This window comes from Canis lupus, chromosome 12 (assembly GCF_003254725.2).
Source record: "Canis lupus dingo isolate Sandy chromosome 12, ASM325472v2, whole genome shotgun sequence".
NCBI lineage: Eukaryota > Metazoa > Chordata > Mammalia > Carnivora > Canidae > Canis > Canis lupus.
This window is the reverse complement of record NC_064254.1, coordinates 55,825,255-55,850,674: the sequence shown is the minus strand read 5'-3', so window position 1 is coordinate 55,850,674 and position 25,420 is coordinate 55,825,255. Positions and strand designations below refer to the sequence as shown.

Sequence of the window (25,420 nt, the reverse complement as noted above, 5' to 3'; positions counted from 1 at the left end):
CCCTCTCTGATTTGTTCATGTTTATATAAATTATTATAAGGTCCTAAACAACTTTGTTTTGTGGTAAAATAGCAAATTATCATTCTTTTTTTTTTTAATTTATTTTTTATTGGTGTTCAATTTACTAACATACAGAATAACCCCCAGTGCCCGTCACCCATTCACTCCCACCCCCCGCCCTCCTCCCCTTCTACCACCCCTAGTTCGTTTCCCAGAGTTAGCAGTCTTTACGTTCTGTCTCCCTTCTCAAATTATCATTCTTATTCAAACTGATTTTTTTTTCAAACTGATATTGCTTGAACATTTAAACCATCAAGCAGAAAGTGTTTTGCATATTCCCAGAATATATAGCTTCTTTGGAACCAAAATGGAAAGTACATGCACATTTCTAAAACAAGTCTGATTTTGGGTCAATGTCTTACACTTAATTGGAACTTCTTTTTGTTGTGTTAACTCTTATCTTGGAGGATGTAATCTCTAAATTTAACCTTTTAACCTAGCGGTTTGTTTTTTTCAAACCTCTGAATCAGGTCTCTGATATAAGGGATATAGTAAGTCGTAGCAAATACCCCTTGATACCTCAACATTTCAGTCTAGAGAGGTCAAAAGTGGTTCAGATTTGTTGGCCTTTTTCAGTATTGCCTTGAATGCATTTTTCTTGGTATCTCTTGTGGTTTTTCCTAATAGAGAATTGTAGTGTTGCCCCTGCCTCTTCACAAGGCAAAGCTACATGTGGCTTTTCTAGCTCTTTTTTCTTAGGCCTACTGAAATTTCTTCAACCCAGCGAGGAGAAGAAAATTGGTCAGTTTAAAGTGTGCGTGTCTTAGTGTGTAAGAAGAAAGTACAGGCTTCAGAGTCAGTTTTAAGATCAGATTATAGAGCCTACCCTTCTTAGCCATGTAACCTTTGGGTATATTTAACTTTCTATCAGCTTCATCATTTATAAAGACGATTACTGATATCTATCTCATAGAATTGTTCAGATTTTTAATTAAAGAATTTCTAGCACAAAGAAGATGATCAGAAATGATAGCCCTCCCTAGGGAATAGAGTTTAGGTAGTGAAGAAATGGCTTACTTATGTAGAAATCGTGAGCACAATACATCCTACCCAAGTACAGTAAGGTATTTATTATTCTTTGAAAACAGTGTACTTTGAAAAAGCTATAAATAGGTTTGCCAGTGGTGGTATTATTTTGCTTGGACTCCAGTGTATTGATATGTGGTTGTATACTCTCTATGTTGATGTCAGCAATTAAGTTAGGCGCCAAATGGATTTTAGTGGTTTGATATTCAACTTATTCCAAGCCAAAGGACCTGAAATTGTTCTCTATCCAGTAGTTCAAGTTGAAAGCATCTCAGGTAGGTTTTTACAAGAGAGGATATATTTGGTTAACTTTTTATGAGAATTGCTTGCTATGATCTTCTTTCCCCAGGCATTTGTATACTTTTTTTTTTTTTTCAGTACTTCAAGGAGCATTAAGTAGTACCTCATGATTATCCAAGAATTCCAGTGTCATGGGGCACAATGTCCTAATGTTATAGAATCTACAGTTTTTACTTATTTCTGTGTAGTTACGTGAAAAGTACTAAAATGTGGTCTTGGATCTAGTTTGATCTTTCAGTGGAATTGCTTGAGATACATGTGCTAATAAGTTAGTTCCTAACTAACTGAAAACATCAAGAATGTTAGAATTAATGTAATATTTCTTTTTTAAAATTACTATTTTTCTTAATGGAATACTACTATCAGAGGAAGTCTTCCTCACTCTGTCGGTTATTTTTTACTGCTTTGTCTTTAATTGTCTTTAATTTAATTATTAGTGGCCGGGGATATTGCAAAAATTCCTTCTATTCTCTATCACTACAAAAATCTCTTAAATTTTCTGTTTTTTAAGTTTTTATTTTAATTTCAGTTAGTTAATATACAGTGTATTCATTAGTTTCAGGTAAACAATATAGTGATTCAACACTTCCATGCAACACCCAGTGCTCATCACAAGTGCACTCCTTAATCCCCATCCCCAGTTTAACCCATTCCCCTCCCAGTTTAACAGTTAAGAGTCTGTTTCTTGATTTGGCTCCCTCTGTTTTTTTCCTTGTTTCTTAAATTCCACATATAAGTGAAATCATGATGTTCCCTGACTTATTTTGCTTATTAGCGTTATACTCTAGTTTCATCCGTGTCATTGCACGTGTTGTTGCAAATGGAAAGATTTCATTCTTTTTTTATGGCGGAATAATATTCCATCATATATATATGTGTGTGTGTATACACACACACACACACGATACAGTATATATATCTTTATCCATTCATCAATCAATGGACACTTGGCCTATTTCCATATCTTAGCTATTATAAATAATTCTGTAAACACAGGGGTGCATGTATCCCTTTGAATTAGCGTTCTTTTATTCTTTAGGTAAATATGCAGTGGTGCAATTGCTAGATCCTAAGGTAGTTCTATTTTTGATTTTTTGAAGAACCTCCATACTGTTTTCTACAGTGGCTGTACCAATTTGCATTCCCACCATCAGATCAAGAGGGTTCCTTTTTCTCCACATCCTTGCCAGAACTTGTGGTTTCGTGTTGTTGATTTTAGCCATTCTCCCAGGTGTGAGGTGATATCTTATTGTAGTTTTGATTTGCAAGAAATGTCTAAATTTTTAATTGAATTAAGCAAATAAGTAAATGATGAATCAAAATTTTAGGCAGTATTGAATTCATGTTTTACTATTTTATAGAGAACAGTATCTTTTTATTGTGTATTATTACCAGCTACATGAAAATGATTGTGGATCTTTTTAGAACAAAGTACCAAGATTGTTATGTGGCAGAGTTTTTTGTAGGAAAATATTGTAATTTAAAATGCCACACATAAGCAAGCTAGATGTACTTATTTTCCACTTGGTACATCCATGTCCTAAAGCTCTCGGAAGAAAATGATTTAAAAAATTGTTTTCATGTCTACATTGTAAGTAAAATCACTTGTCATAGTGAGTTGCAAAATGCAGACCTTCATTCTGAAGCTGCCTGTTTCTCATTTGGATCTGACATATTAAAAAGCATATAATTAATGGTTGACATTAGTAATTAACATTAACTTTATGGTGCTTAATATGCCATCATTCATCCATCAAATAACCAGAAATGCATAATGTCTTGGCATAAAGGTTTTAATTATATAAAACGGTCTTTCAGTTTTCATATGATATAAATGTTAAAAGCCCAAAATGTATTTGAAGAAGATTTTTATAAGCATTTGTTGGATGTTAGCTATATTTTTATTTCTCTTTAGGAATATGCATCAACAATTGTGTCAGGAACTTCAAAAGGAGAATGTGGACCTAATTGTGCAGTCTTCATTATCGGCTAAAGAGCGCCACCTTGCTGCAGTTGCCAGTGCACTATGGAGACATTTCTTTTCATTTTTGAAGAGTCAGAGAATGTCACAGACCGTGCCTCTCTCAGAACTTGCAGATGCAGCTGCAGGTCAGTGTTGTTAATTTGCTAATTAGCTTCTCATTTTGCAGACTCTGTCAATTTTTTCGTCTATTTGCTTAGTAACAAACTCTTCTATTATAGTCTAAACAATACAATACAATATAGTCTTATTATAGTATAAATACTTGGACAACCAGCAAGATGAAAACAATTTTTTTAAAGATTTTATTTTATTATTTATTCATGAAAGACACATACACACACACACACACACAGAGGCAGAGACTTAGGCAGAGGAAGAAGCAGGCTTCCTGCAGGGAGCCTGATGCAGGACTCAATCCCAGGACCCCCAGGATCACGACCTGAGCCAAAGGCAGACACTCAAGGTGCCCCAAGATGAAAAGAATTACATATGTCAAATTAAGTTCCTTTGGCTTGTTTATTTTCCTCTTAGTAGAGGGAAAAATTAAGTGTTTGTTGGCTAAAAATAAAAGTTTCAATCATAAAAATATATTGAATATATGTAAACTTTTCTTATGTGATATTTGGAAAATAAGGTAGCATTTGATTTCTTCTAATTCTAATTCAGGTACTTTATTTTCATATTCTGTATGCAGATATCTGGGTATAAGATGAAGTTACTTGTATGGAGAGCAAAAGAATACAGCATGAATTCCACTTCAACACCAAGCAGATGCAACCAGAATAACATCAGATATATAGAATGTGGTTGTTCTGACTTCTATTAGATTCTATTTTAGGTTGTAATTTTTAATTAATTTGACCCTTAGCCTAAGGTCATGTCCTTAGGCTTTAAGGGAAATTGAATCACAGGACATTATAGTTAAGAATTTGAATTTATGAGCATATATATACAATTTTCTAAGAAGAGATCATTATATTTCTCAAAGGGATATTTTACCCAAAATATGTGCAGAAGTACTCAATGAGACAGAAATCAGTCTGGTAACTACATGTATTTAGTTGCAATTTGTGTAAAAGTATGTAATACATTTGAGGGGCACTGGGGTGGCTCAGTCAGTTAAGCATATGCTTTTGCCTCAGGTTATGATCCCAGGGTCCCGGAATAGAGCCCTGCATCAGAGTCTGCTCAACAGGGAGCCTGCTTCTCCCACTCCCCCTGCTTGTGCTCTCTCACTCTCTCAAATAAGTAAATCTTAAAAAAAATAAAAAAGTATGTAATACATTTGAATGTAATGCATTTTAAAACCTAAGACCTAAACCACGGTTTGTTTTACCCTGGTGTGAATAATGGAAAGCTGAGCTAAAAGCATACATAAAAGACTGAATGATTTAAATTGTGAAAGATCTTGAATTCTGCTAGCATTTCCATAATTAAAACATTGCAAATGACAGATTGAAGAATTGTGACAGGACAACAGTTTTCCAACTACTATAATGTCTATGAAAATAAATATTGATACTCAATCAGTTTAACCAAAGCAGTCATTAGAAGCCAATATGACTTATCTTTCTTCCATTCATCATCCTGACTCACAGTCAGCAAACAAAAATGATACCACATAAGTTTAGTCAGGGCTGTCTTAGGTGCTAAAAGTAAATGACAGATACATTTAAAGTAAAGTATCTGTGGGTTTGGGATTTGTTTTGAAATAAAGACTTGATAGGTTAGGAGAGAAAAAATTCCTGCATTAAAAAAAAATGTCCTCAAACACCCACTTTTATTGCCATTGTGGATATACCAGTGGGTGAAGGGACCACAGTTTCTTTTCTCACATATCAGTTACATGTTCTTGTGGAGTTTAGGGTCTAGTGCAGGGGAGAGAACAGTAAGTGAGTAAGCAAGATGTGTAATATATGGTGTTATGGAGAAAAATAAAAATAAAGCGGATAGGGAAGGCCAGAAGCAAACTGTAATTTTATTTTTAAAATATTTTATTTATTTATTCATGAGAGACACAGAGAGAGGTGCCAGGGACACAGGCAGAGGCTCCATGCACAAAGCTCAATGTGGGACTTGATCCTGGAACTCCAGGATCACACCCTAAGCCAAAGGCAGATGTTCAACCGCTAAGCCACCCAGGTGTCCCACAAACTGTGATTTTAAATAGGAAGGCTCGAGTAAGCACCATTTAGGTAGAAACCTGAAGGAAGCGAGAGACCAAGGCTGTGCACCAGTCCAGAGGCAAGGGTATGTCTGGTGTGTTTGAGGAACCACAGGGAAGCCATAAAAGGTCACAAGGCATAAGAAAGGGAGAGAGACAAGAGATATGATCAGAAGGTATCAGGGAGCTAGCTGGTGTTCTCCCTTGTATGCACTCGTAAAGACTTTTGCCTTGACTCTGAGATGAGAAGCTGTTGGAAGAGTTCAGAGCAGAGGAGTAGGGAGCATCCTTCTGGCTGCTAGACTGAGAACAGACAACAGCGAGGCCAGTTAGGGACCGCTCAGAAATGAGCAACTTGGGCTCACATGGGAGCACAGGTGGTACGGAGTGGTCAGGTTTCCAACCTGAAGGCAAGCATTTTGAAAATAGAGCCGATAGAATTTTTAAGTGGATAGGATATAGGAAGCAGAATACAGAAAGAATCCCCTGTGTGCTGCGGTGAGGAAAACTGTGGCAGGAGTAGATATGTATGAGGGAAATCTAGGACTTTGATACTGGACTTTTTTTTTTTTTTTTCCAGTTATCCACTAAAATGTAAGAAAAGATGTTGAGCAGGCACTTGGATAATGAGTGTAAGGTTCAGGGAGGAGGTTCAGTTGGGAACCTATGTGTAAGTAGTCAAACTATGAACCGGATGAGGTGGCTGATGAGAGTAAGTTGGTGAAAAGAAAAGTTTAAGGTTGGGGCCCCAGAATATTCCTATGTTCAGATGTGTAGGATAAAAAGGAACCAAGGGAGGAGACTGCAAAGGAATGTCAGTAAGAGGGAAACCAAGGCTAGTGCCCTGGAAATCAAGTGACAAAACATTTCAAGGAAAGGGGATGTCCTCAACCGCTCCAATGCCAGTAATGGATCAAGTCAGAGGAGGCCTGAGATGGGTCATTGGCTGTAGCAGGATGGGAGGTCAGTGGCCGGATTGAAGAGGATTCAAGGGGAAAATGTAAGATGAATTGCAGGTTGCAAATGCAGATAAATCTTTTTATCACTTTTTTAAGAGAAGTAGAAAAACGATATTAGCTAGAGGGAGGGAGGCAAGTGTGGGGTCAAAGAGATTTGTGGGTTTTTTTCATAACACAGGAGAAATTTTAGCATATTTGTAATTCGGACAGGAATGTTCTGGAGTGAGGGAAAACTTGACGATATAAGAGGGTCTCTTGTGTTTCCATGCCCAAGAGATAACAAGATCCCATAGAGGATTTGGCCTCTGATCATCTGTAGTAGCAGAAGAGAAGGCAGTCTGTAGCCCAGGTGGAGGCGTCTAGGCAGAGGTGGCAGGAGTTTGTGGTAGTTCTTTGCTTTTGTTTCTCATTTCACTGTGAAATAATAATTAAGGCCATTAGCTGAAAGTGAGGACAGGGAGGAGGTGCTGGCTGGTGACAGAGAGGAAAGAAGGTATGTAGTAGCCCACCAGGATAATAAAAGTCTGAGTGGATTGTAATGAGGTAGCAGGAATGCTGGCCAGCTCTGAGATCCAACTTAAAGTTTGTAGTCATAAATTTAAAGTAAGGTCAGTCAGCTCACCAGCCCTTTACACTGGTATAGGTGCATGTGGAGAGAAGACCCCAAGAGTTGGGATGAACAGATGCTTTTTTCCAAACAAGTACAACGAATCAAGAAGAAGAAAGGGAGTTGACAGTATACAAAACAAGCATAACAGTGCTTGTGCAATCAAACTGCCTAAAAAGGGAAAGATGAGGCATGAAAGTGCAGTGAGGGACAGGGAAAAAGTTGTAGGATCAATGAATTGTAGGTCCTGGTAGAATCACATAGTTGTTGGGAACAGGGGACCTAGAGGCAGAGGGTTTGAAAGCTAGTATGGTGCCAGAAGGAGGGTCCCGGAAGTGGAAATTATGGAGAGAATGCACCTATTGGTAATGCCAATATCTCAGTATCAGCCCAGAAGTGAATGGCTGAAACAGAATGGAAAATAGATTCACTGAGAAGGGGAATTCGGGAAACTGAGAGGCCAGGATATTAGAAGAAAGCCATCGAGGATTATGATAGGAGTGCTACGAGAGAGCACGTTGTTAGTGAGCTATGGTCTTAAAGGAATGAGGGGAAGCGAACACAGCAAGAAGCATTCATTAGTGACTGGGATCTGATGATGTGAGAGACAAAGCTGGAGGTTTTCAGGAGGAGGAAAGGGAGAATGCTGTAGAAGCAGCCATGGGACCAGAGAACAAACTCTCCTATCTGTACTTCAAATGTAGGAGAGAGGTGAGAAATATAGACTGCCACTGTTTGAGAGAGCTGCTTAGGAGCCAGTGCTTCATAAGCAATTTATTGACATAAATTAATATAATATAAATTAAGTTGGAGAATTCCCAGGAAATCACAAAATAAAGTATATTTGTTTAATGTGGTTAACTAAGGAATTCGAGTTCCTAGGCTTAGTGGGTTCTGAGGAAGTGGAATGACACTGATTATAGGAGTTTGCCGTGTAACAGAAGACTAGTGTCTAAGGTAAGTGTGATGTCTTCTCTGTGGCTGGTGGTATATTAGCTTTTTTTGGAGAAAAGTCAGTGCTAGAAATATTTTTTTAAATGGTTTTTTTGAGTGAGAGAGGCACATTAGCAGAAACACCAGATATAGAATTTGGAATTTGAAGAAGCCATTATAGATTTCATGGTGATAATGCCGAGATAGATTATTCTAGACCCGTTCTTGGAGATCTACATGAGTGCTCCATAAATTTCTTTGGCAACGTGAATGTAGTTCAGTTTTTGCTTTTTGTTAGTTCTGCATTTCTAAATGTGATATTTTATTATTGAGTGCTGAGTTCTTTCTCTCACTATCAGTATAATTTGGTGGGGGGAATAGTTTTGAAAAATTCTTCACCATAAATTTCTCCCACTTTAAACCTAGATTTTACTTTGCTAGCAGTGGACATGCCCAGCACAGCTCCATCAGATCTTCAGCCCCAGCCAGTTATATCAGTGATGCAACTTTTTGGTTGGGATGATATCATCTGGCCCAAAGTTGTAGCAAGATATTTAAGTCATTGCCTACAAAATAGGTAAGTAACCCGATGTCAGGTGTGCACATTAATAGAAACTCATGATTGATCAATGCATTAAGAAAGTAAGAATCTTCACAAATAAAAAATGATCTTACTACATGTATTCTCACTTGGCTGTTTTTTTGTTTTTGTTTTTGTTTTTGTTTTTTTGCTTTTGGATGTATCGCATTTGACAATGGCAGCAGCCTGCTTTAAAACACAAATAAAACCTTGCTGTTTATGCCCTTTTTCAAAACTTTTTATAGGACTGCCTTATTCTATTCTGAAATGACCTTCCTATACTCACTTTGTGAAAGAAATTTTGCAATTAATATTCCTGGTCTGTAAGATACTAGTATATTACTGTATTTTTAGATTTAATAATAGCTTTCCCTTTCACAGTTAGATTTTTAAAGACTTGACTCTTGTATTATTATGAACAAGACTTCATTGCCCTGAACATTGGTTCCTCTTCTGTGTCTCCTGCTTTGTTACATAATAGATCTGAGGAACCCTAATACAAAAAAACACACAATAAATAAAGATAAAGGGCAGCCCCGGTGGTGCAGCAGTTTAGCGCCGCCTGCATCCCGGGGTGTGATCCTGGAGACCTGGGATCAAGTCCCACGTCGGGCTCCTGCATGGAGCCTGCTTCTTCCTCTGCCTGTCTCTCTCTCTCTCTCTCTCTGAATGAATGAATGAATGAATGAACAAATAAATAAATAAATAAATCTTTAAAATAAGTAAACAAACAAATAAAAATAGAAATAGTATAATCAGGAGGATTTGAATAAGAATATCAAGATGAGGGCAACCCTGGTGGCGCAGCGGTTTAGCGCCGCCTGCAGCCAGCCTGGGGTGTGATCCTGGGGACCCTGGATCGAGTCCCACATCGGGCTCCCTTCATGGAGCCTGCTTCTCCCTCTGCCTGTTCCTCTGCCCCTCTCTCTCTTCTGTGTCTCTATGAATAAATAAATAAAATCTTAAAAAAAAAAAAGAATATCAAAATGAGGGAAAATAAAATGAATACTCAAACCTAAGAGACCCTTGTAGTTCCTGTCCAAGCTGCTAGTGATAAGGGAGATGCCATTCGGTGAGGTGGTCTTTTCATAAAAAAGCTCACCAAGCAGACATTAAATCACCTTCTCATGGGCTTTCAGTAGTAAGGTAAGGGAGTTTAACTTCAATTGGATTATTTCTAGAATCTCTTCTAGCTTGAGAATTCTATAATAGCAAAGATTATTCGAATTTTCTAAATACTTTTGCTAAAACTATTTGCTGAAACTAACTTATTTGTTTAGTTTCTGAAACTATTTTACTGAAACTTAGTTTAAAAAATAATATTTGGTGTATAATAACAGTTGAAGAAACTGAAATGTAAAGGTGTTAAATTATTTGGGGCAGGTTGTATAGGTAATACATGACAAACCTGTGTTCTGCACTGTGTACTCTTTGTGGCAACTTATTTTCATAGTTTTTCAAACTATTTTTTTATTTAATTCATTTATTAGAGAGGGAGAGAGAGTGTGTAAAAGTGGAGTGGGGGCAGACAGAGAGGGATAAGCAGACACCCTGCTGAGCAGGGAGCCGGAGTCAGGGCTCTATCCCAGGATGCAGAGATCATGACCTGAGCCAAAGACTGACACTTAACTGATCAGTGAGCCATGCAGGTGCCCCACAGTTATGATTTATATGTATTATTTAAATTCTGACTTTACCTAACATTTTATGGTTTTAAGACCACCCTCATCCTTTCTACTACCCCCCCCCCATTATAAAATGAGTAGATAACAGATTTAGTCAGGCCTTTGGCTTCATAAAGATTTTTATTTTTGTTTTTTTCCTATCAGACGGTACTTTGGACTTCCTTAATAACAACCACCCATGAGGAGGGGTAGCAGGAAAGAAAGGAATGGGAATGGGATTGGTTAGAAGACCCACATAAAAATATACTTTGTCTTTAATTTTTTCTTACACAAATGGTCATCAGTACTGCTGTTTTTATTTACTCTGAGGGCCACTATTTTTTTTGTATTTGATACTTCATTATCATCTCACCTAGCTGGTTATAAGCCCCTACCTCAATTTTCCCATTTTAACCTTACTGTCTCTTCCTTGGCATAACCCTACACATGTGCTACCGATGGAAAGAGGAAAATTAAAAATTAGAAGATTACAGATGAAAGCAAGAATATTTATGTAAAACCTCTTTTCAAGTGTATCTGTAGTGTTTATTTTCAACAGTGCCTATCTTCATTAATGTGTATGTCTGTAAAATAAGTGAGGCCAAGAAGTGGTGTATGTTACAGTGTTTTCCTTCATTTCTTAATCTCTATGTTCAGGGAACATACTGTCAGGTTTAGGTTTTGGTTATGGTTTTGGTTTTTAATACCTATAACTTATTTTTACAGCATGTTATGTGAAGCACTTTCTCATTCAGGCTGTGTATCTTTTCAAGCCTTAACTGTAAGATCATGGATTCGTTGTGTTTTGCAAATGTATATAAACAACCTCTATGTGCCTGATGATTTGTTCCTTGATACAAATCCTGGACAGATAGTTGGTAAGTATTTCAGGCATTTTGCTTTTTAGATATCTAAATCTGTTTAAAATTTCCTGTTACACAAATTAATAGGAAAAGATACAAAATATATTTGTAATATTATATAAAGTATATTTGTAATATATATATATATATATATATATATATATATATATATAGTAACTTATTTCCTTTTGCAGCCTGTTTCTTTTTCTTGATATTTTCCTGTTACCATATATGACAAATTTCTCTCCTGTAAAGATAAAAGAACTTGTTGCCTTGGAAGCCAGGAACAAAAACTTGCTCTCAGGTGACAAGCTGTTTTTTTTACCTTAAACTGATCACACACAAAAAAGTAGAACTATAAAGTAAATAACCAGATATCACACTGTTAACACCTTAAAAAGAAAAATACCCAATTATGAATAATTCTTTCCCGTTTTATATTAGATACTTTACCTTTCTTCTGCTTTACTATTATTAGCCATAGAGTAATACTTGCACTTTCTTTATTTTTTAAAAATATCCATACAGTTCCGGTTGTCTATAGGACATGCCTTTTCATAAAGCTGTTTTTATGGCCGCTTTTAAGTCTTACAAAGGCTGGACCGAAAACAATGCTCCAAATTTACTTTGATACCTTATTACATCATTTAACTTTACATGAATAACTTTTGGGCTAGGACATTCACAAGTATATATTTGTTTGGTTTTAATAAAGTATTTCCTTAGAGACTTAATTGAAAGTCTTTAATTATGTGGAAATTTGATTTTTTTTAAAGATGTTATAAATGAATGTTGCATTCCCTACTCTTTTCTCTGTATATGTGTGTAATATAAATGTGTATAATAAATACAAATTTTATATTATTTTTATCTCAACAGAAAAAGAGTACTTGGAACAGTTGGCTGAACTGACAAGGTTGCTATATAAACTCTCAGAAGTAAGGAATATTTTCTCAAAAGCTCAGATTGAATATTTCTTCAGTCCAGAAGACCCTACAAAAGCACTTGTTCTATTTTTTGAGGTATTTTTCACTTATTAGTATAACTGTCCAGATGAGTTAAAATTATTTTCTCACAAAAACTTGAAGTGTTTATATAAAGTTTTCCTATGAAATGAATTATTTTAAATTGAATCATATTATTGCTTGCCTGCTATTATAAAATTATGGAGGAATAAAAATGTGACTCTTTGGTTTAGTACAATTCACTCCTAAGGACAGCAGAGGAATACATTTAATGAAAACTAATGACTAAAGAATGTTACATAATAGGGGAACCTTGGTGGCTTAGTTGGTTAAGCAGCGGGCTCATGATTTCGGCTCAGGTCATAATCTCAGGGTTGTGAGATCGAGCCCCATGTCAGGCTCCACACTCAGCAGAGTCTGCTTGAGATTCTTTCTCTTCCTCTGCCCCCTCCCCACACTTGTGCTTGCTTTCTCTAAGGAAATAAATCAATAAAATCTTTAAAAAAAAAAAAAAAGTGAATGCTGCATAATAGCCTCACTCTAAGGCTTCTGTCAATTGTAAGAATATCTTATTGTTGAAATTGCTGGATAGCAATACTTTCCAGGTACTTGGGAATTAGATTGCCTTGTACATGGTCCATAATACTTTCAACTTAATGTTTACCACCCTGTAGCAAACAGTAAATTTTACAGTAAAATGTTATTGTTTTTAGCATAACCACCAACTGCTTCACATCGTTATGGTTGGGGCTTTAAAATCCAATTCATTTGTTTAGTTTTGTCTCCATAATAAATAGTTCCTTTCAACATTTGACTTTTAATTATTAATTTTGCAGGAATTTCTATTACATGGTATTCTTTGCTTTATAGCCTTGTTGAAGTTGTTAACATGTTTGGATTAGTGTTTTTGTAAGCTATTCACAATAAAAGTAGGTTTATTTTCCCACAAAGTGTTTGGTATTAACTGCAATGAAAATAAATGCAACCTATAAGCTCTTTCCATAAATGTGAATTCTTCCATTGGTTTACATTAAGTTAAAATACAATTGTATGATGATTAGTGGTATCATATAAATACTAAAAATATTTAGTAATAGTCTATACAGATATAAAACAGATATTTCTTTTGAGCCTTTTATTTAGTAGTCGACTGCATCTTAGCCTGTACTTACACACCTATGCTTAGGAACCATCCTGGATCAGAGAGGGAAGTAGAAGTCATTTATTTCACTAATAGTTTTCAGAGACTCTACTAATTTAAACCAATCTGAATTAATTAATTGTTCCTTCATCACTCAATAAATAACAGTTGTTTGCTAAATGCTAGGTAGTATTAGGCTGGGATTTCTTAAGGGTTTACAAAAAACAAAAGAAGTAGTCCTTGATCTTAGAGAACTTTTTAACTTGTCTGAGCATACAAGATAAACACAAAGGTTAAAATAGTGAGACAGTATATGCTAAATGCCAATTATAGATCATTCAGTAGGTTAATAATTCAGAGCGTCTTGGTCTAAGAAGTTTGGATTTTCTCCTGTGAACAGTATGAAGGCTTTATAAATTTTTAAGTAGGTCTGATTTGATCAAATGACTTTTTAAGAAAATTAGTAACGGTAGAGCAGATTAAAGGTGCAGAAGAACCGTTGGCCAGAAATTAGATTTAAAAGGAATTATAAATTGAATTATGAGGTTTTTGAAGGGATATGAAATAAATACTGTGTTTAACCAGAAGAATGATTATACCCTAAGGAGAAATAGGAACATCATGATTTAGGGTAAGGGAGAAGTATGTGAGAGTTCAATTTTAAACTGGTTTAGTTTAAGATTGTGTAAACAAGCACCATTTCTAAGTTCTATATGATTTGCTGGGAGGACTAAGCTCAGTATATAGTTGTACTCACATTTATGACTTATTACAGTGAAAATTCATAGCTCAGTCAGCAAAGAGAAAGGGCACCTGTGGTGAAGTCTGGAAACACCAGGTGTGGCTTCTGAGGGTCCTCTTCCGGGGATTGCAGTGGACATGGTTAATTCTTCCAGCAAGGAATTGTAACAACACATCTAAAATGCGGTCTGCCAGAAAAACTCATTAGTGACTCAGTGCCCATATTCATTGATATTCAGATATTCAGCATAAACCATATTATTTGCACAAACAGTCTAGGCTCAGTGAGCCATTCGTAGCAGGAAATGGTGGGAAAAACCTAAGGCCCCATTCACCAGCCAAGGGGCCAGACTTGCAAGTAGGCCTTTTTTAAAGATAGCAGTCAGTCTAGGGCCCACTATGTTAATTCTTCTCTTCACAGAAATGGTAGTATGACATGTAAATAGGGAGAGTCAAAGAAATACCTGAGATAATCTAAGAAATACATGTTTTATAGTCCAGGGAGATGAAGGCTAAACATGAGAAAAATACTGAGATCTAGATCAGTAGTTCTCAAAAGTGTGTTTCATAGACCTCTGGGGGTTACTGGTACCTTTCTAGTAATTTTACAAGCTCAAAAGTGTATTGGCATTTGCACGAATAGTACAAAAACTTGAGTACAAATCGGTATTACGGCCCAAGATTATATTGGTGGTCATTATCATTTTCACTGCCATACAGTCACAGGAAAAAAAAAAAAAAAGAAAAAGAATCTGATTTCATTACGAATGTCCTTAATGAAGTGGTAAAATTATTAACTTTATGAAATTTTAATCTTTGAGTACATGTCCTTTAATGTCAATGGGAAGTGCGCTTAAAGCACATCTGCTGCGTATAAAGCAAAGTGGTTATCTGTGAATAAATAGCACTTGTGTGATAATTTAAATTACAAGCTGACCTGACTGCTTTTATCTTGAAAGAACAACTAACAAAGTATGGTTATTCAGATTTGGGCATTTAGCAGACATTTTCTCAGAAATGTATGAAATGAGTATCACTTCAAAAAAAAAAAAAAAACCAACTGACAGTGTTTGTTGCTGATGACATAACTTGAGCTTTTAAGAAAATTAGAATTTTAGAAACTTGTATTTGCCATTATGAGCTTGAGAGCTTCATGATACGTAAAGACTTTTCTTCTGGTGGTAGTATTAACAGGTATGTTTTTTTAAGGAATAATGAAGTGTGTCCACATTGAGAAGGTGTATAACTCAGTGAGCCAGAGTTTTCCAAATGACCAAGCAAGCTTTTTAAAAGCATGCATGGGTATTAAACATTCATTTGAAGAGCAAAATCAATCAGAGGCTTTTAATGTAGCAGTGTAGCAGAATCTTGCAAGTCTGGCCCCTTGGCTGGTGAATGGGGCCTTAGGTTTTTCCCACCATTTCCTGCTACGAATGGCTCACTGAGCCTAGACTGTTTGTGCAAATAATATGGTTTATGCTGAATATCTGAATATCAATGAATATGGGCACTGAGTCACTAATGAGTTTTTCTGGCAGACCGCATTTTAAATGTGTTACAATTCTTGCTGGAAGAATTAACACAGAATAGGTGTTGACATAGTTTTCAATACGATAATAGATAACCTTTAAGAAATACCACTTGTCAAATTTTGGTATAATATCAAAGAGGAATTCTCACAGTTCTCTGAAAAATCAATTAAAATACTTCTTTCTCTTCCAGTTACATATATATGTGAGATTCAGTTATTTTCATCTACAACATACTGCAGCAGATTTTGTGCAGAAACAGATATGAGAATCTAGTGATCTTCTATTAAGTCAGACATTAAAGAGATTTACAAAAATGTAAAATTTATCACTAATTTTTTTGTTGTAAGAAAGAAGCTGTTTTCTGTAAAGATTTTACTATTAACATATAATGCTTATTATTTTTGAATGAACAAATGATTTAAATGTCTCTTTTCATTTCTTATATGGTAAATATCCATAAATATTACTCCAAATAATAATAAGCACTGTAAGATCCTCAACTTTTAAGTGTTTAAAAAGGAAACTGAGAAGTTTGAGAACTTCTGATCTAGGAAAGGAAGTGTGTAGAGAACCAAAGGCAGAAAGCTAAATTGAAAGAGATTGATCCAGTCTATCTTTTGTTGCTGTTTTTCATCATCCACTTCACAGTCACTCCAGTTCATAGATTCCTTATCTTTTCCAACATTCTACATTTTTATCAACATGGCTAACTTTAATATCACCTTGAATAACTTAACCTAATCCCTCATTTCAAGAGCTCCTCCACAAGTCTTTTCAGGATCATCACTTCTGCTCTACTTCGTTGACCCACTCCCATGACTAAACCTAAGTGATGCTGTGGCATCACCTGGATTATCTGAGAGCTCTTTAGTTATCATGACCTCTGCCTCCAGGTCTCCAAGTGACCTCACATGACCTACCACTTCCTCTTCTCCCTGCGCAGCATCCTTTCAAGGTCTCGCTGCTTCCCTATCCACCTTAATTAGACCCATTGGGGGCCTCACTGCAGCTGTACTCTTACCAGCATACCTACAGTCTTCCATCTTTGTTCTTCTGGTTCTCCCTACACACCTTCAACCTTGGACTGGTGCAACCACTTGCTTTCTCTTCTTTCTCTTATCTGCTGAGAGCCGCAGGAGAAAAATTACATCACTATGTATACAGGTATTATTATGTCCAATGTAGGTCTTTGAAATCCACTGTAAGTCAGTCACCAATAATGATTTGAAAATTTTGCTACTCTTCTCAAACCTCCCAACCCATCCCCAGCCAGTCTTCTCTTGATCCTTGTTGTGACTGCTCTCTTCTTGCTTATTCTCCACCTACCTGAACTTACTCTTTTATTTCCTGTCCTCTTCCCACTTTACCTTCTCTCACCACCTTACCTCCCATTTCTCCTACTGCCTCACCATTTTGCCATCTGTACCTTTTGTACTTCATCATTTTTCCTCTGAGAAAGTTAAGCTGGCTCTAATGGCTCATAGAGAAAATTGAAGGAGGAAAAAAATCTACTCATATCACAGAAGTGAGCTTTATAGAGGTCTTAACATGTAAGAATTTGGTAACCTTGGGGCATGCTGGGTGGCTCACCCCAGTAAGGCCATGATCCCAGGGTCCTGGAATGGAGACCCATATCCGGGCTCTCTGCTCAGCCAGGAGTCTGCTGCTCCCTCTCCTTCTGCCCCTCCCCCTTGCCTCTGCGTGCAGGTACATGTGCTGTCTCTCAAATAAATAAATAAAATCTTAAAAAAGAAAAGAATTTAGTAACCTTGCTTATAGGTTTTCCTTATAGGAACTTGGGGATTCTAATTGCCAGTTGTATACTAAGATGTCTGGAAGTCTTAATGTGATTTGATAAAGTTTTTGTATAAGTTCCATTGATTTTTTTTTATTCTTTTAACCTTTATTTTAATTATAAAAGGCAAGACTTAGTTCTTTCCACTGGAATTTTTTAATTGCTGTGAACATTTATTGGAAAGTTAAGGATGTACACTTAAAAATGTAATGAGTATGTGTGGAGAGAAAAATTTTCTTTATTTTTCAAAGTCAGTATTGTGTAAAACTTGGAAATCTAAATCATGTTTTTCCTTTTATTTTTATAGGCTGTTGGTATTACTTATGGGAATCTGCAGACACTTTCTGATAAATCTGCCATGGTCACAAAGTCCTTAGAATACCTTGGTGAAATATTAAAATATATAAAACCTTATTTGGGAAAAAAAATTTCCAGTGCAGGGCTGCAACTGACGTATAGGATGATGGGTATGTACTCCTGACATTATTAAAACTTCCTGGATAGCCCCTGTGGCGCAGCAGTTTAGCACCGCCTACAGCCCAGTGTGATCCTGGAGACCCCGGATCGAGTCCCTGCATGGAGCCTGCTTCTCCTTCTCCCTCTGCCTGTGTCTCTGCCTGTCTCTCTCTGTCTCTCATGAATAAATAAATAAAATATTTAAAAAATAAAAAAATAAAACTTCCTTAGGTTGAACCTATAGTATTATGATAGATAGGAATATGTTAATACACTGGCTAAATCACTGTTCTCCATACAATCATAAGAATAATTTGAAAGACAATGATTTACTTTAGAGTAATTTGTGTTGGCTTTCTACTAGTGTACCCCTGTCTTGTCCCACCTCCTTTCAGAACTTTTCTTGCTATGCTTGTGTTAATACTAAAATTAATTATGGCCAAAACAGAAAATATGCTAATACCAATTTGCCATCAGTACTCTGTTGTGAATCACTCACATTGTGACTACTTAGATAATTAAAATGGACTTTTTTTTAGTGATTATCTGTGCTTTCTTAGAATTTAAAATATCAGGAAACCATCACTCCCTTCTATTTTTCTGGTCTGCTCTGTATGAAAGAGGTCAGGAAAGAATTTATTATAACACTAGAGATACTTCTGCTTCAAATCTTCCTTCTCATAATACTCTGTTTTCTCCTTTCAGAAAGAAATCTTTTTCTGTGCTTGTGCTATAACAACACAGTTCATCCTTCTTGAAGAAGTCAGTAATTTGAATATCTTTGTTCACTAAAACCATGTTACTAACCAAAAATAGGAACTGAATAAAGGGAAATGAGAAGGATTCCCTTAGAAATTTTTATAGGGAATTGAAGGGTTTTGTTTGTTTTAGTTTGTTGTTTATTTTTTTGTTTTTGTTCTTTTTGTTTTTTAATTTCTCTGTGGCCTAAACCTTATATCTGCTCCCTTTGATCTTGTGAACATATGAATAAACCTGATTTGGGCTGTCTGAAACCTTTTATCTTTGTTGTGAAGGATAAAAGAATGCAAAAATGTGTAAATATGGATGATGTTGAAATGTAGTGAAAGCTATAGTAGCAGTACAAGCATCTTAATTTTAGAGAAAAATGTAAGTGATAATTTCTTAGAAATTTAATGTAGTAAAATGTAGATGAATAAGTATTTCAGTGTTCAGGCTCATAATTTATTAGTCTCTGTTAGATTTTTGCCCAGCTAAATGTGTGATTTCAGAATATGTCTTTATTTCACAAAACATATGATCATCATAATTGCAAAATCATATTCAGATTGGTGATATGTAGACCGAGGATAAAATTCTCCTCATAAAAAATTGAGGACCTTCTTTGTTTAGTTACATAGTTGAGTTTTGACTTAATGGGAGGTAGATCTGTATTCTTTCCTTTTGTCTAAATCTCAGAGACTGGGGACAGAATATATTGATACAGTGTTCCCCATTTATGTGTTAGAAATTAACAGATAATTTATTGTCTTTATGTAAAAGGCTCAGAACAAAATAGAGGAAGAGCAAGTATAAACTTTTAAGGGTTCAAACCTTCTTTTAAGTATGTGGATTTGGGTTATCCTATTCACTTGAGAGAAGGAGTTAACCACAAAAACTGTGTTTTATCTACCTGGCCAGTTCCTAACTGGGGATACCTCTGCTGTCCGCTTACAAGATGGCTAGTGGAAGGTACAAACTGTTGATAAAATCACACTTAAGATTAGGGCATCTGCGGGGATCCCTGGGTGGCTCAGCGGTTTAGCGCCTGCCTTTGGCCCAGGGCACGATCCTGGAATCCCGGGATTGAGTCCCACATCAGGCTCCCGGCATGGAGCCTTCTTCTTCCTCCTCCTGCCTCTCCCTCTCTCTCTCGCTCCCTCTCTCTCTCTCTCTCTCTCTGTCTATCATCAATAAATAAAAATAAATCTTTAAAAAAAAAAAAAAAGATTAGGGCATCTGGGATTTTACTTTTTTTTTTGTTGTTGTGTTTTGTTTTTAAAGATTTTATTTATTTATTCATGAGAGACACAGAGAAAGAGAGAGGCAGAGACACAGGCAGAGGGAGAAGCAGGCTCCATGCAGGGAGCCCGACATGGGACTCGATCCCAGGACTCCAGGATCACACCTTGGGCTGAAGGCAGGCACTAAATCGCTGAGCCACCCAGGGATCCCCAATTTTACTTTGTAACTCAATAATTTCTGAGAAAGGATTGAGTCATGAGTAGTATCTTCAGCTTTCCTACTCTTTCTCATTTTTTGTGGTTTTTCTCACTCTTTATATCTCTTTTCCATCCCATGTTTTTCTTTTGGTCATTTCTTCTCTCTTTAGTCATTCTTTTTTTTTCTTTGTAAGTGAAATTTGGCCATGACCCTCAGTGCCCAACACAAATCTTCTATGTTTTCCACACTCCTGGGTAGACTTGGTTTCCCTGATTATGCTTCATCTGTCCATCTCTTAAGACATTTCTCATGGTTTGCCAGCTTTTATAATTATTTGTGTACTTAGCACTCCCCTACTAAATTTTAAACTCACTTGTGATAGTGGCCATATTTTTTTAACTTTTTATTCCCATTGTCATGTTGTGTTTTGAACAAATAAGAACATTTCCTGAGTTATGTATTAGGTACTCGATTGGGAACTGGGGATACATCAGTTGAAGAGTTTCACCAGTATGGGAGATGGCATATACTAAATATTTCTTGAATATAATGATTTTATAAACCTAGCTAATAGTACAGAATTTATCTTTTAATGTTCCTAAGTGAGCAAAGATACTTTCTAACTATACATACATTTTTAAATGCCTATTGTACATGATCCCAATCCTCTTTTTTTTTTTTAAGGCATAGTATATGCATAGAATAGAAAATAAGTAAACACATAAGAACTCTTACAGTGCAGCTCTCTTCCAGTTGTTCAAGTATGCTCTCCACAATTTTTCTGCATTTTCAGCATCATCAGTTACATATAAATGATATGTTTATAGCCAGGTAAAAGACTTGATTTTTTACAAAGCTATACTATGCATTTATATCTTTCTCAAAGTTTTTTACTTAAAAATTTTCTTTCTCTTTGCATTTTTAATACCACACACTTTTAAATGTTCTTCACTGAAACTTTAAAAATAGGGTTCTGTGCAGCTCAGTCACTTGAGTATCTGACTTTTGATTTTGGCTCAGGTCATGATCTAAGGGGTCTGGGATCGAACCATACTTCGGGCTCCTTGCTCAGCACGGAGTCTGCTTAAGATTCTCTTGCTCCCTCTGCCCCTCCCCTGTGCTCATGCATGCTCTCTCTCTCTCTCTCAAATAAATAAATCTTTAAAAACAACAACAACCTAGGGTTCTGATTTGGCAGTAAAACAAATGGATTGCCTCTACCTTCTATGAACTCCTAAAACTTAAGATCTTCAGCAAAGTGTATTAACCATTGCAGAAGATGAAATATGAGGGTAGATGATGCATTTTTGGTTGGAAGAGCCTTGCTCTTTATAAGTCAATTCCTGTGTGACACCTAAGAGTGATATGAATCATTTCAAATGTCATTGGTGATGGCAGTTCCCTTTACGGGCATATTAATGTTACTTAGGATGTGAGTTCTTCTTACATTGCTGTCATTCTCCAGTTTTCCTCCTACTGGAAAAATGAGGAGCAAGCAAGCATTATTTAAAATACTGCTAAGTGAGCATTGTGTTTCTTTATGATTGATTATTGTATTTCCTTTTACAACAGAAGATTAATGTTGCTGTTTGTTGTTCTTAGAAGTGATTATTGGTTGGGCTTTTTTCTTTTAACATCAATATACTCTTCTATAAGAGTATTTTTGTTTTCCTTTAGAGCTTGAATTTTAAACTTTTTGTTTTATGGAAATAGCTTTGAATTGTATCCTTCTGCTTTCTAAGATGGAATAAAATATAAAAGTTTATGCAGTACATGTACCACAATGCAATTTGGGCAAGCACTTAATGATCTCCTTTTAAATTCATTTTTCAAATAAAATAAATAAATAAATAAATAATTTTTCCAGTAAAGAAGACCTCGGTAGCAGAAATATACCCTAATGAGAACTAGATATCTGCTCTTAATTACTTTATGTATTTGTTTGTTTGTTTGTTTTAAAGATTTTATTTATTCATGAAAGACAGAGAGAGGCAGAGACATAGGCAGAGGGAGAAGCAGGCTCCCTGCAAGGAGCCTGATGTGGGACTCTGTCCCAGGACCCTGGGATCACTGCCTAAGCCAAAGCCAGACTCTCAACCACTTAGCTACCCAGGTGTCCCTCTTAATTACTTTATTAAACAAAGGCTGCTCATTTGTTTAGCTCCACTATCATCAAATATAGCAACTGACTCCTAGCATGAAGGAAATCATAATATATTTCATGTACTGAAGAAGTCTGCTTCTCTTCTTTCAGAATCAAAATTTAAACTCACTGTGTGTGTTAAACAATGGAAAGTTATAAAAAGTGAAGTTCAGGGAGGTTGCATGATTGCTTTAAGGTATTACAGCTAATCCTTTTTCCCTACTTTAACAATTAAATTTAGTTATATCTTTTTGTGTTGCAAACTGTGTTGAGACAGCCATAAAATTTTATGTAAGATAAAGGTACCAAAGAAGTAAACGTGAAGTAACTACATGACAAAGCCCAGGAAAAGTGAGTACACATAAAAGCATAATGCATGGTCTTAATTGTGTTCTTAAAGTTGGGTTATAAATTTGCCTCTGAGTTTCCTAACAGCCAAAGCAAAAGGGAGATCTGATTTGATCTGTATATTCACATAATGTATAGCCAAATCACATTGTCCATTTGACTGTATATGTACTATATGCCAGTTGTTTAGGAAATGTACATTTTTCTTAGCCCAGAATTCTGAGAAAAAAATAGTCTCTTTAGTGAAATAAATGATAGGACATCAGTCTTTTGACTGTAATACATGTTTATTTTTATTGCCTACTGTAACTTGGTCTTATGTACTTTAAATATAAATGTTATGGTGGAATGGCAAAACTCTCTGGTTGGAAGGTAACCATACCTGCTGTTACTCTTCTTCTTTGCCAGGAATTCTTGTTAAATCATGGGCACAGATCTTTGCCACCTCTAAAGCCCAGAAACTACTATTCCGGATCATAGATTGTTTATTGCTGCCACATACAGTCCTACAGCAAGAGAAGGAGCTGCCTGCACCTATGTTGACTGCAATTCAAAAGAGTCTTCCTTTGTATCTCCAGGTATAGTAAGTGTTGTTGCTTGCAAGTTTAAAAAAAAAAAAAATGAAACTTAGCCTTAAAACAGTTCCTAAGCTAATGATTTGAAAACCATACATTTTAATCTCAATATATATTTGCACATGTGGCATTTCTGTTGAACAAGTTTTAAATTCCTTTTATGTTTGGCTATGAAAACAAAGATGGAAGAGGCAAAATCTCCCAAGAAGCAAATAAAGCTGAGACAGAAGGCTGACTAACAGACACAGTAGTAGGCTCCGTATTTGCCCTTAGAGGCCTCAGCTGTCTGCTAGCCAGACAGAGATGAAGAGACATGAGAGAAGATACTGTAAAGGAGATTAGTTGTAAAGGAGCGGAGTGGGTAAGAGTTGAAGGACCAGTCTTGTCAGAGGGAACAGCAGGAAAAAGGCATGAGGTATAAGAAAGTATGACACCCTGGGGAAGAGCAAATAATTCTGTTGTGGTTGAACACTCATATAGGAGGAGCCATGTAATGGAAGGCTTTAATGTGGCACACTTAAGAGGTTTGGACTTGTTCGTTTACATGGGGATTTGAATGCATTGTTGATGGATTTTGATGGATTTTGAGTAGGGGAGTGGGAGTGACATATCATATTACATTTTAGAGAGGTGATTCTTCTGGTGGCAACATCTAAGTAGTTGGTGTGGGAGTTAGATAGGAGACTTGGAAGGCAGTGAGTAGTAGTTCATTGTCTGAAAGTTTTGAACTAAGCCAGTGGTGGGTATAGAACTCACACAGCATATTGCAGAAAAAATTAGGAGATCTGATTAAAAATACTTGCTGAGTGAATGTTGTGGAGCAACAGAAAGAAATAGAATACTTCCTAGATGCTAAAGTGGCTGCTTATGCAGATAGCAGTGTTGCTAACTAACAGGGCAGTTCTGGAGATGTAGGGATGAAGGTAATAATTGATTTCTAAATGGCTTTCATTTGAGGTGCTATGCAGTATCTAGGTAGGCACTTGGAAATATTGATCTGTCATTCAAGGGAAACCACAGAGTTGGAAGTGTACTTTGTTATTTATTAGTGTCTCATACTGAAGATGAGTGCTTCTTAATTTGGGGTTCAGCAATAAAGTTGAGGAAAAAAAGGAGAATGGAATTTGATTAAGTGGTAAGCAGTCTTTCCCACAGATGGATTTTTTAAACAGATTTTTACAGTTTCTAAGAAATTTTAAGTTGGCTTTTCAATTCTGTATTGATAGTAACATGATAAAGTTTAGCATGTTTGCTGGCAGAAAGATGAAGTGTTGCCAACTAGGGAATATGTGTGGGGAGGAACCTTGGGCAGCAGGAGAGTCTGAAAAGTGTGTTCTCTGTGGCCTTCTTTTTTTTTTTTTTTTCTTTTTCTTTCTTTTAAGATTTTATTTATTCATGAGAGACACAGAGAGAGAGAGGCAGAGACACAGGCAGAGACACAGGCAGAGGGAGAAGCAAGCTCCATGCAGGGAGCCTGACATGGGACTCCATCCGGGACTCCAGGATCACACCCTGGGCTGAAGGTGGCGCTAAACCACTGAGCCACCCAGGCTGCCCTCTCTGTGACCTTCTTAAGCCAAAATAGTATAAGAATTCTTACTAAGGGCACCTGGCTGGCTCTGGCTGGCTCAGTCCATAGAGCATGGGACTCTTGATTTCAGAGTTGTGAGTTCAAGCCCCATGTTGGAAGTGGATCCTAATTTTTAAAAAAGGAAAACAAAACAAAACAAAACAAGAATTCTTAGAATTTTGTAAGTAGTAAATTGAAAAATTTGGTGAATTTATCCATTTGGCAGAATTGACAGAGCTATACCTTTAATTTCTTACAGATACTCAGCTGTCCTCTTTAGAGTTTTTAGAACATATCCATTTATTCATCTTCTAATAATGTGCTTTCTTTTAAATAGAAACATTGAAGAAACTGGGTAGGAGGAGTTCATTGCTTTTCTTTTTCCAGTTGTTATTTGATAGTATCTTAACAGCTTTGTGCTTATATTACGAATAATCTTTCATTTGTAATAAAAAATGGAGGCATAAACATTTCTAATTATTTCTCTAGAAAAACACATTATGAATCACAAAGTACCAAATTATAAGTGAACTTTTAGCATGTAATATGTCATTATGTTGGTGATTGTCTGTATTTTAGTAATATGCGGTATTTATTACCATTGGCAGAAAAAAATTATATTTCTCAAGGTGTTGGTATACATTTCACCTGTAATCCATATGGAAGTATTTTGTAACTTCTGTACAAAAGGAAGGGATTAAATCAACAGAACTCTTCTCTAAACCTCAATTTCCTCAGCTATAAAATTAGAGATTTGATAATACCAACTCAATGTTTTTTTGAGAAACTTAAATTAAATAAAGGATATAAAGCACATGGCACAGTGCCTGACA

General features: G+C 36.1%; 1 protein-coding gene across 5 annotated transcripts in view; it reads left to right on the top strand.

The window, feature by feature from the left end:
• MMS22L (MMS22 like, DNA repair protein) overlaps positions 1–25,420 on the top strand; it is a 129,062-nt gene that overhangs the window by 82,989 nt on the left and 20,653 nt on the right. For all 5 annotated transcript variants that reach the window (XR_007401314.1, XM_025444923.3, XM_049092387.1 and 2 more), the window contains 6 exons: positions 3,302–3,495; positions 8,460–8,610; positions 11,004–11,155; positions 12,020–12,162; positions 17,622–17,781; positions 22,851–23,020. Coding sequence is in view for 4 of the 5 variants with exons in the window: in XM_025444923.3 (XP_025300708.3) it covers positions 3,302–3,495; positions 8,460–8,610; positions 11,004–11,155; positions 12,020–12,162; positions 17,622–17,781; positions 22,851–23,020 (970 nt within the window). In the remaining variant the exon portion in view is untranslated. The remainder of the gene's footprint in view (positions 1–3,301; positions 3,496–8,459; positions 8,611–11,003; positions 11,156–12,019; positions 12,163–17,621; positions 17,782–22,850; positions 23,021–25,420) is intronic.